Here is a 10,930-nt window from a genome sequence, read left to right on the forward strand (position 1 = left end):
GTCAGCGCTGCCAAGCTCAAGTTGGCCATTGCTGAGGTGACGGGGATAGGCGTTAGATGCACAGATACCTATTGTGTACTTGTACTGCATGTTTCTTGCATTCCTTTCGCAATTGATCCCAGATTGTGATCATGCACAAGGCAGCAGTGATGGCCGTCGCAGCCCAGATGTCTGTCTCACGTGCAAGACCACGAATCTGATTCGAATGAGTACCACAGATCGTTTGGCTCCCTGTGGTGACGGGGCAACTCAACGGCAAAAGATTGACCACAAATGCCTATGTGTTTACTTACCTTACCGCTCAACAATGCTGATAAGCATGAGATAGAGGCGCGGAGGAGCGTCCGCACTTTCCCCATTCAAGATATAGTCCGCGCTACAGTGCTTCATGACCAACTCACCCACTGACGGGCAAATTATGGGCATTATTCATCCACAGATGTGAGGCTGGCTATTGACTTCTTCGTTAAGCCGCCCCGCCCCGCCCGCGGAAAGCACGTGTGGCAGCAAGCCAGCTCCACAATGGAGAGAGAGTGAGAGCAGACGCTGAACGAAGGTAACATTACGAGCCCACCCTTGGCTTAGAAATCCACTACAAGTAGGAATATCCCCCGGCTGAGGTGGTTATTACGTCGTTTTAGCACATCCGAAGGCGCAGCCGTGTAGAGTCGCCAGTTCGCCAGTGACGAAAGGCTCAGACCCTCCCACCCTCGAACCTCTTAGTTTGGCACAGCGCGTACCTTACCTTTCCTTCTTCCATGGTCTATTTCCGGAAAGTCTTGAGCCTTTTACATTTACTGTAAAGAGACCTCGCTCTGCTCCGCTTGCTTGCTTGCTTGCTTGCTTGCTTACTGTACTTGTACCTTACTCGTCAACGTCAGTCGATAATACGCGTGCCTCTTGTGCCTGTGCCTGTGCCTCAGCCGAAAGCTGTTGGAGAGGCCAAGACAATTCAGGTTATTTACAATTGCCGATTAAACCACGAATACAGTACAATCGCGTGTGTGCAGAGTTCCACTTGGTTTTGCGAGAAGCCCGAAGCCGCTTTCTTTCTTCCGCTCACACTCTTGTCCCCACCCATACCTGTTACTATTGTACAAGTACAAGCACTCCATCAATCACACATCCCTTTTTGACTAAAGTCTCCACAACACAACAAGTTGGGGCACGCCATCTTTCGTCACACAAACCACATTTTATCTATTGAATATTCACACAATTCCATCCGCGACCCTTCGCCCTTGGGGTATGGCTAAGCTTGCGCCGAGCCAAAGTATCCGGTGATCCCCTCGTTCTGGCCCGCCAGCCGTACAATAATACATCGTCGTGCGTTTTCCGACCTGATAACAATTCAAACCACCACGGGCAGCACAGGTCGCTGTGGCAATTGATTTGCATCCAACAACGACGAGTCGTCGTCGTCGCCATCGCCTTCGCCGTGTCCAGACGCGGTCCATCAGCCAACTCGTCGCTTCCACTTCGGTTCACTCAGCGTCACAGCCGGAATGCCTGGCACGGATAAACGCACCTTCAGCGGGGTGTCGAACAAGAATGTCCAACATGGTCCCAACAGCCAAGTTGGTCAGAAGCTCAAGAACTTCTTCCGCATCAACTCCTTCTCCACCTCCAAAGATGCTCTCGTCACGTCGGAAAAGACTAGTTCCGAGAGGGGGAAGCCCTCACCTGGACGGCTCGTCGACCCCGACTGGCTCAGTCGAGAAGCACAAAGTGAGGAACAGCAGGTTTCTACCGCACATTGGTCGTAATCGCAGTCACACTGTCGCCAGTGAAGGCAATGCCCTCGATGATGCCATGAGTCCCACCGCCCAAGCGAATCCATATTTCATCCACCAAGGCCCGCCTGCCATACGGCATCACGACGTGGACAGTGTACCGCCTTCTCCTCCGGACACGCCCATCAAGAAAGCTGGCAATGGACAAGAGGACGCCGCCGCCTTGGCAAGCAAGGAAGAGCTGGCTAGGAAATTGAGACGAGTCGCGAGTGCACCCAATGCACAAGGTCTATTCAACAAATCGGGTGGCAAGGACGAGAGGCCGACGACAGGCGAACTCGAGATGCCGCCATCGCTGGCTCAGACTCACTCGAATCTTTCAGCTCAATCGATGCTGGAGACAGTCCCCATGAGCAGTTCACCAGACTTGCTGCCCATACCCGGCGTTCCCAACATCGGCAAGATCAGGAGCGCCGCTGCCTTCAGAAGGACATATAGCAGCAACAGCATCAAAGTCAGAAACGTCGAGGTCGGCCCGGGCAGTTTTGATAAAATTAAGTTGATTGGCAAGGGCGATGTCGGTAAAGTGTACCTCGTGAGAGAGAAGAAAAGCTCACGGCTATATGCCATGAAAGGCGAGTCCACTTGTCTGCGTACCATCGAGAAATGATTTGTTAACTGTTTCCAGTCCTGAGCAAGAAAGAAATGATCAAACGCAATAAGATCAAGCGTGCTCTTGCCGAGCAAGAGATTCTCGCAACGAGTAACCATCCATTCATTGTCACCCTCTATCACTCATTCCAGTCAGAAGACCATCTATATCTCTGCATGGAGTACTGCAGTGGTGGCGAATTCTTCCGCGCCCTGCAGACCCGTCCTAACAAATGTGTCGACGAAGATGCGGCTCGCTTCTACGCAGCCGAGGTCACTGCCGCGCTCGAGTACCTGCATCTCATGGGCTTCATCTATCGTGATTTGAAGCCCGAGAATATCCTCCTCCATCAATCTGGACATATCATGCTTTCGGACTTTGACCTGAGCAAGCAGTCCGACCCGGGCGGTGTGCCGACCATGATCATGGGATCTCGCAACGGTGTCTCCTCGCACCCTCATAACACCCCCGTCATTGATACCAAATCATGTATCAATAACTTCCGTACCAATAGCTTCGTCGGTACTGAAGAGTACATTGCTCCGGAGGTGATCAAGGGATGCGGACACACCAGTGCTGTTGATTGGTGGACCCTCGGTATCTTGATCTATGAGATGCTCTACGGCACAACTCCCTTTAAAGGAAAGAATCGAAACGCTACATTTGCAAACATCCTCAGGGACGAAGTGCCATTCCCCGAAGGCTCAGGATCACCTAATGTGTCCAAGTAAGTTATCCTATTGTGGCAATCCCTCGTTTCAATCAACGCTAATTTCTATCACCCAGCCTTTGCAAATCTCTTGTCCGTAAACTACTCATCAAGGATGAGCTCCGCCGTCTTGGCTCGCGTGCTGGTGCTTCAGACGTCAAGTCTCACCCTTTCTTCCGTACTACATCTTGGGCACTTCTGCGACATCAGAAGCCCCCAATCATCCCCACACAGGGCCGTGGCGTCGACACGGTCAATTTCCGGAATGTGAGAGAATCGCATTCGATCGACTTGGAGAACACAAAGTCCAACGGAGTCAACAAGGGTTTCATGCCTAGCAGTGGTCTCAAAGGCGTGCCACTTGACTCTGGTCTGGCCACTCCTGGTGGAGAATTGGCGGATCCGTTCGAGGAGTTCAACTCTGTCACTCTACACCACGACGGTGATGATCAAGGTCAGTTTGCTATGGATGATATGAACCGGTAGTACGGCGCCAAATCATCTTCATTGGCCCAGTCCTTCGAATCTTCGTCCTTTAGAAAGTCAAGCATATTAGCAACAGGGAGGAGCTTATTCCATGGAGACATTGCTATCGAGAGTCGCAAGAAACAGGATCAATGGAAAAGTCTGAGTCTGCCCAGCCGAAAAGGTAGGGGTGTCAATGGCTCGGACACAAGAAGTTATTCACGGATGAGCATGAGAAGTCTGAAGAACAACACGGGCATACGCGGGTAGAAGTCAAGGGCGAGTGGTGAGGAAGGCGAGTACGAGGCACAACGAAGATCATGATGACAATTTTTTTTGCTTTGCGACCGAGAACATTATTGTTCTCCTACACAGACAGAAAGCGAAATGGTTCCAGCAGAAGGATGATGATGGCCCGTCACGAAAACAAAGTCTTTGCTTTTTCTTGTTCCAACCAACCGAGGGGGGCTCACATTGCATACCACCAGCTGCCACTGCTACCGGTTCTGGTGCTGTTTCTTCTGTTCTGTACATTGGAGTTTTTCGTTTCGAACACGTTCCTCTTCTCTCGAGGGAATACAAATAGGGTGGCTGGTGCAAGAGCATGGGGTTAGGTGTTGAGGATTTCTGCTTCGTTAATCAAAGCTTCGTTTGGTCCTTTGCTTGTTGCCTTGCGTTCTGAATTTGTCGATATGTATGATGCTTGCTCTCGAACTTCGAATTCCTGTTCTTGATAGCGTTTCTTTTCCTTTGCTGAATTGTCCAAGTTCTAGTTGGACAGACATTTCACAGTCACAGTAGACAAGCCCTGCAACATGTGCAGTGGAACTTGTGGTTCCTGCGAAGGTCTTGGCAACCCCCGGAAACATGTGTGCGCCAAGGGTTTAGCTACATGTCCTATGTACTTGACCTACCGATCATATCAAATAGCATTTGATCCATGAATCTGGACTAAGGTACCCTTGTAAACACAGCGACATTCATTGACCAGTACTTCAAGAGCCTCTGTCATATTCACTTGTCGCATAAAGAAAACCAATCCCTGGACTCTTCTCTGTTCGTTACCCTTCATTACTCGAAGGGCTCTTGCCTGTTTTTCCACTTTGTTTACTTGACTACCACAGACCCGCCGACCCTGTGTGGTGAAAGACAAGCAATGGCCGCTTACCCTTCCTCCACGCAAGATCTCGGTGCCAGTAGCGGAAGTCTAGTCGGCGGTGGTGGTTCAGCAGAAGAGACGCTTTCGCCGCTGGAACAGGAGGTTCTGGACGAGTATGCGCGGTTGGCTGGTAATCTGGAAGATGTGAGTTTCATTTCACTTGTTTTCGCCCGTCATGTTTTTTGTGCTGCTCGACTGCGATTTTTAAATGGCCGGATTACGCCAACTTTCCATGTTTAGTCTGGAATGGATGCGCGGACGAGGACTGGCTCTCTTCGGAGGGGTTTACGTTTCTCTTGCTTGTGTTGCATCCCACGCACGCGATCACGAAGACCTGTCGCGTCACTTGCTTCGCACTTCATCCTTATCGGATCATGAGAGCAGGAAGGAGATGAACCTCCCTCTACGTTGCTCCTGGTTCACGGACTTTGCACGTTGATCTATACTTGACATGGTGTGATTTATGTTTGCTGATGATGTACCCTAATAGCTATCAACACTCCTAGCAGATCTCGCCTCGAAGCCATCGGTCGAAATCCTGGATGCGTTGAGAGGACTAGAACGCAAGACTAGCACAGTCTTCACCCTGCTGAAAGCCAGTGTTTACTCCATTGTGCTCCAACAGGAAATCAGAGAGGACGGAGATGACCCAAATCAACACGACGCATATGATTGATCAAAGGACTCGAAATGCTCAGTCCGACCATCTGTCTCGAACGCAAAGATACACATGTTATGTGTATGAGGGACGCGCCGCGTCAAAATGCCCTGAACACGATATCGCGACGCCGTCACTTCGCTTTGCTTATTGTTCTAACAGCTACCTGCTCCATTACAGCCTAGTCCGACGTCAGATTTGAACTCTAAGATCTCGAGAAGCTTTAATATTCGTTGATTGAAACAGTCCGTTATTGAACTCTGCTCGCGCGCTCCTGCACTGGAATTGCCAAAAGCGGGTTAGCTGGAACGACGCTATGACCACTCAAAAATCGAAAACCGAATCATCGACATCATTTACAGTACTTACTCGCACTGCTGTCCCTGAACATATATGATGCGCATGGTGTTTCTGCCGTATGCAGTGGTCGAAATCTGAATTGTAGTAGTCTCTACTTTCTTTCTTATCTTTCTTCGTGCTGCGGCAACAAGTTCTCGAGCACCTATGCAGTGATTCACATCCATCTCAAATATCTAGATTTTTATTTCTCTGGATTCGGCGGAAAGAAGTTGTAATATCCAGTCATTCGATCGAATAATAATTTCCGTTCAACATGGGCTCGTCGCCAAACTTGGACGGTCAGGTCCAAGTAGCAAGTGATGAGAAGAACCTACCCATCAACCAACCCTCACGCCCCCAGAAATCAAAGTCGAAATCAAAATCGAACACCCCGGCCACCACTAAGACTGACGAGTTCATCATGGATACGAATAACAGCAGTATTGTGTCCAAACGCTCGGTCGAAAAGCTCTACTATCCTGGCCAAAAGGAGTACTTCCGGTACTTTGTGCGCAAGTTCCAGCGACGCAGTCCGCTGATCAATCGAGGGTATTGGTTGCGCATGAAGGCTGTCGATTCAGTCGTCCGACCTTTCCTGAGCGAGAATCCTGGCAAGAAGAAGATTGTGGTCAATCTGGGATGTGGATAGTGAGTCTCTACTTGTGTTGTGCATATCGCCCCTTGGCGATATCCTTGAGAAATATATCCTATCTTTGCGCCTTTCAAGAAATGTCTGTTTGCAGTGGTGTAATGTGTGTTGCGGTCGTCACCCCAATACTGACGAAGGCGTCCAGTGATCCGAATCCATTTGAGTATCTTGGACGAAGCCCAGAGCTTTGTGACGACGTTACTTTCGTTGATGTCGATTACCCTCAGCTCATGCGAAAGAAGCATGAGATGATTACGAGTAACGCTCCACTGATCGACTTGGTCTCAGACTTGGAACTTCAGCCTGCCGGAAGTACAGTGATCGCCCGATCGAAGAAGTATCTGGCCATTGGTTGTGACTTACGCGAGCTCGAGGAACTCGAGAATGTGCTACGGCAAGAATTCAATATGGCGAATGAGCCAGTTTCTATTCTCTTTACTGCCGAAGTTTCCGTTGCATACATGACACGGGAAACGTCAAATGCCGTCTTCAAATGGGCATCTACCTTTGAGGATGTCAAGTTCTGTTTACTCGAGCAACAGATTCCCGACGGCCGTGATCATCCCTTCGCAGTGACAATGTTGAAGCATTTTGTCAAGTTGAACACACCATTGCATTCCGTAGGAACCATGGATCAGATGCGCGAGAGATTTGAGCATGCTGGATGGCCTGTTTCCGGAATCAGTATCCGCTCGTTGTGGGAACTGTGGGCGGATTCGAAATTCCTCAGCCCGCAAGAAAGGATGGACTTGGACAAGATCGAGCCTTTCGATGAATGGGAGGAGTTCGCGTTGTTTGGCTCTCACTACTTCTTACTCGTCTCGCAGAAGGGCTCAGAGCTGACTGATGCCGCGGAGTCCGAGACTTCTGGGAAAGCAGATCCGATTTCCTCTGCAGAGGCTGCCGATGGACCACGAGATGAGGGACATGAGCAGACCTACAGAAGCCTCCCGTTCCAAAGCAAGCCTTCACATCGTCGTTTCGCGGCCACCCTGCCTTCTGACAGGAAGGGAACCATAATCGATAAAGTTGCTGTGCATGGTGGTATGGGCACACGCGAACGCCTCAACAATTGCGATACATATACTATCGATGACGGTTCAACAGAACTGACACCTCCTCCACTACCATCGGGGTTAATGTGCCATACAATCACAACGATAGACGGCAGTGATTGTCTCTTGATCGGAGGACGAACATCTCCAGACAAGGTCAGCTCGTCTTGCTGGTATCGCAAGAATGGCGAGTGGAGTAAAGTGCACGACCTACCACAAGGAAGATACCGCCATTGCGCCATCGCAGTCGAAGATCTACCCGAGATCCCTCAAGGCATCATCGTCTTTGGCGGAAAGAATGCACAAGGTAAAGCCCTGAACGATTGGCTACTTTGGCAACCCAAGGAAGGATGGACAAAACTCGAATCTGTTTACCCGGATCTGGCACCTCACCATATAGAACCTCGATTCGGCGCTGCTATGACCCTTTTATACAAGCAGGCGGAACGAGGATTCTTGACAGGAGGTCTAAAACAAGATGGCACAATTGTCAATGACTTTTGGGTGTTCGAGCTGCGAATTGCAGACGGTAGAATAGTGGTCACACTGGAGAATTGTACCAACCAAATGCATGAGGTGTTGGACGGAGACAAGGGCTGCCTTGGCCGCTTCGGCGCACTTTTCGTTTCTACCCAGACATCTCATCTACTTATCGGAGGTGTGGCAGCTGACAATCTGCTCGATCGAAAGCACGAAATTCTTGACGTCGACAACAGAAGATTCGTCGAAATTGAAGCTTGGCACCGACCATTGCTTACAGGGTTCGCTGCTGTGGGTTTAGGAAATGAGTCAAAGGACACAGCCGAGTAAGTTTGCACAATCATATAGAGCATCTTAGAAATCATGCTGACTTAGGAATAGTGACATTCTGATCCTGGGAGGAGGTGCCACGGCATTCTCATTTGGTACAAGCTGGAACGATGGCTGTCTCCTGCGGCTGGGCGCTTCTGAGCATGATACAGTCGACTGGCGACTACTTTCGCCAGAACAAGCCGCGGACTATGGAAAGGCAAAAGCCACTAATGGACAATTCGAGATGCCATCTCAGCTTAGTCAAGCAGACCAACCCAAACCCCCGGCGACCAAGGGAAAGCAAGTTTCTATTCCACGAAAGACAATTGAGAGTGCCGCAGATTTCGAACTTGTCCGGAACGAAGGTCGACCTGTCATATTGTGTGGTGTGGATCTCGGGTCTTGTACATTGACCTGGACGAATGATTATCTCAAGTCTAAGGTCGGCGAGACAAGAGACGTAGTGGTACATTCATCCCCGACACCACACATGACCTTCCAGAAGAAGAACTTCAAATACATTACACAGCCATTCGGATCCTTCATCAACGCCGCAAGCAATGGGGAGCATTTGTATCTTCGCGCGCTATCGAGCGAAAAACCATCAGACAAACCCACCAACCTGGCCGAAGACTTCCCATCCATCTCAGACGACTTCAGCCTCCCTGAATCTCTACAATACGCGCAAAAGAATATGCACAGCTCGCCCTTCCGCATCTCAGGTCCAGTGACCATGTGGCTCCACTACGACGTCATGGCCAACATCCTCTGTCAAGTCAGAGGCCGCAAACGCCTCCTGCTCTTCTCACCCACCGACGTGACGAAACTGTCCTTTGCACCGGGCGCATCCAGTTCAGACCTCAATCCCTTCACAGACGACATCTCTTCCGCTCAAGCACATGAAGCAAACCTCGAACCAGGCGAGATACTCTATATACCGCCCGTGTGGCTACACGCCGCCGAGCCCACCGAGGGACTGAGCGTGGCTGTGAACGTGTTCTTCCGGGATGCAAGTATGGAAACCGGCTATGCGGCTGGGCGAGACGTGTACGGGAACAGAGATCTGGCCGCTTATGAACGCGGCAGGAGAGACATACAGAGGATCGCTAAAGGCTTCGAGGGTGTGCCTGGGGATGTAAGGACGTTTTATCTTTCTAGACTTGCTGATGAGCTGGCTAGAATTGCTTGAGGATATTTGAGAATACGTCTGTGATTGAGTGACGAAGAGGGCAAGAGGGAACCCCCCCAAACTCACGTCGTTAACTGCCATTACAGCGAGGGGGATCTGAACACTGCGTTATGTTCAACTTTTCTTCTGCTAACCATGATAGTCAGGATTCGAAGTTCCACAATAGACATGCACAAGTAGAGTATAGAGCACTGCAAAGACAATAGTCACACAGTAGCAAGCAGAAAGTGACATATTCCCATGCAATTGCGTTCAACATTTACAAGATCTTCTACAGCACCAAATACTATCGTGAGCTCTTCCTTGTTTTTCCATATCTTCAGCTGCTCAACCGCTCAGCTCAGTACACTGCACTACACGGCCCCCACGCCCCCCCCCCTCTCGAAGTCTCATGCTTCAGCTACCTTGTCCCCTTAAGGCAACGCACTGCGATATAACGGCCTAATCATCAAGCCATGTGTCGGAATGTGAACCTTGAGCTTGTCGCCAGCGCAACGAGGGTAAGTAAGGGGAAGAGAGCATGGAATTGCAATCCTAACCACAGCTACAGTACCTAGTATCTTAATCATCCCAGAGCATCAGAAGAACAAGTTTCGCTGATCCACAGACGTCTATATTAGTTCGGTAGTTTTCTTCCTTGCCCGTCAGATATAGTGCATGATCTGCCTCCTACTGCCTGCTAGGTATAGTGCCTGCTAGTAAGAAGAGGAAGGAAAGGAAGGGGGTTCGGCACTTGGATGACAATCTTTTGAGCTACACAATTACAGTACCTCAGGTGGGCTATGGTAATGTAGGTAAGGTACCTGACCTTACTATACAGTATTATGATTTTTCGAGAGACGAGCTTTGGTGACTTCTGAAATGGACATTGAGATTAGCTGGACGGCTCCGTCACCTTGTGTCTCATGTTTTGAGCTTGGGGTCATACTTGCATGATCGCGAGAAATGGCCTCAAATTGGGATGTCTGTATACTGTCCTTGCAATGGCATGTTGTTCGACGGAGAATTACTCTCCACTAATCTCATTTCACTCGTCTTGATAACAGCTCACAATCTCGATGTACAGTACTATTGCTATATGAAATTGACTACCTATCGACCGTACAGTATGTTATGTGAGCTGGAGATGATGTCAATAACGAACGAAACCGCCATGAGAGTAGGGTACATAGTGAAGGAGGGCGCATATTTGCTTAATTCATCAACGGCGTGAAGTGCACTGCACACTGACTCACGGGAAGAACTGCTGCTTTACGTCCCCGCACGCAGCTGGAACAGCATCTTGTATCGAGCGGTTCCATTGGCAAGGTAAGGTAGGTACAGGTACTTGTACATGTAGTAATAGTAGTGGGTGTGTGGGCGCGCAGGTGTCGATCCCCGTCCGATGCTTGCATTCGACGATCTTTGCTCTGTCCCGGCCGTTCTCGAAACATGGCCTCGACGAGACAAGAACGTTCGGCGCACACGATGATTTGCTACGAACTCTCACTAACTGTGTCTGTGTGGCCATGCACAAGTACCGAACTTATA

General features: G+C 49.9%; 3 protein-coding genes across 4 annotated transcripts; all 3 read left to right on the top strand.

Moving 5' to 3' along the window:
• Positions 1-1,560: 1,560 nt before the first annotated feature.
• AAFC00_006837 (uncharacterized protein) lies at positions 1,561-3,580 on the top strand (the record flags this gene model as incomplete). Its single annotated transcript, XM_069348497.1, has 3 exons — positions 1,561-2,368; positions 2,422-3,112; positions 3,172-3,580. 3 exons carry the CDS (start codon positions 1,561-1,563, stop codon positions 3,578-3,580), a joined length of 1,908 nt encoding a protein of 635 aa, XP_069199723.1.
• Positions 3,581-4,715: 1,135 nt separating this feature from the next.
• Positions 4,716-5,394, top strand: AAFC00_006838 (uncharacterized protein; the record flags this gene model as incomplete). The annotated part of the gene is made up of 2 exons (XM_069346848.1): positions 4,716-4,862; positions 5,209-5,394. The coding sequence occupies 2 exons, from the start codon at positions 4,716-4,718 to the stop codon at positions 5,392-5,394; spliced, it is 333 nt and encodes a 110-aa protein (XP_069199724.1).
• Positions 5,395-5,989: 595 nt separating this feature from the next.
• Positions 5,990-9,400, top strand: AAFC00_006839 (uncharacterized protein; the record flags this gene model as incomplete). 2 transcript variants are annotated; one of them, XM_069346850.1, is made up of 3 exons in its annotated part: positions 5,990-6,363; positions 6,510-8,225; positions 8,275-9,400. In XM_069346850.1, 3 exons carry the CDS (start codon positions 5,990-5,992, stop codon positions 9,398-9,400), a joined length of 3,216 nt encoding a protein of 1,071 aa, XP_069199725.1. The 2 variants fall into 2 exon arrangements, with proteins under 2 accessions (XP_069199725.1, XP_069199726.1); XM_069346849.1 differs by having other exon boundaries at positions 8,281-9,400.
• Between the last annotated feature and the right edge of the window lie 1,530 nt (positions 9,401-10,930).

Source organism: Neodothiora populina (genome assembly GCF_041146345.1).
Source record: "Neodothiora populina strain CPC 39397 chromosome Unknown canker_contig_8, whole genome shotgun sequence".
NCBI classification, from domain to species: domain Eukaryota; kingdom Fungi; phylum Ascomycota; class Dothideomycetes; order Dothideales; family Dothioraceae; genus Neodothiora; species Neodothiora populina.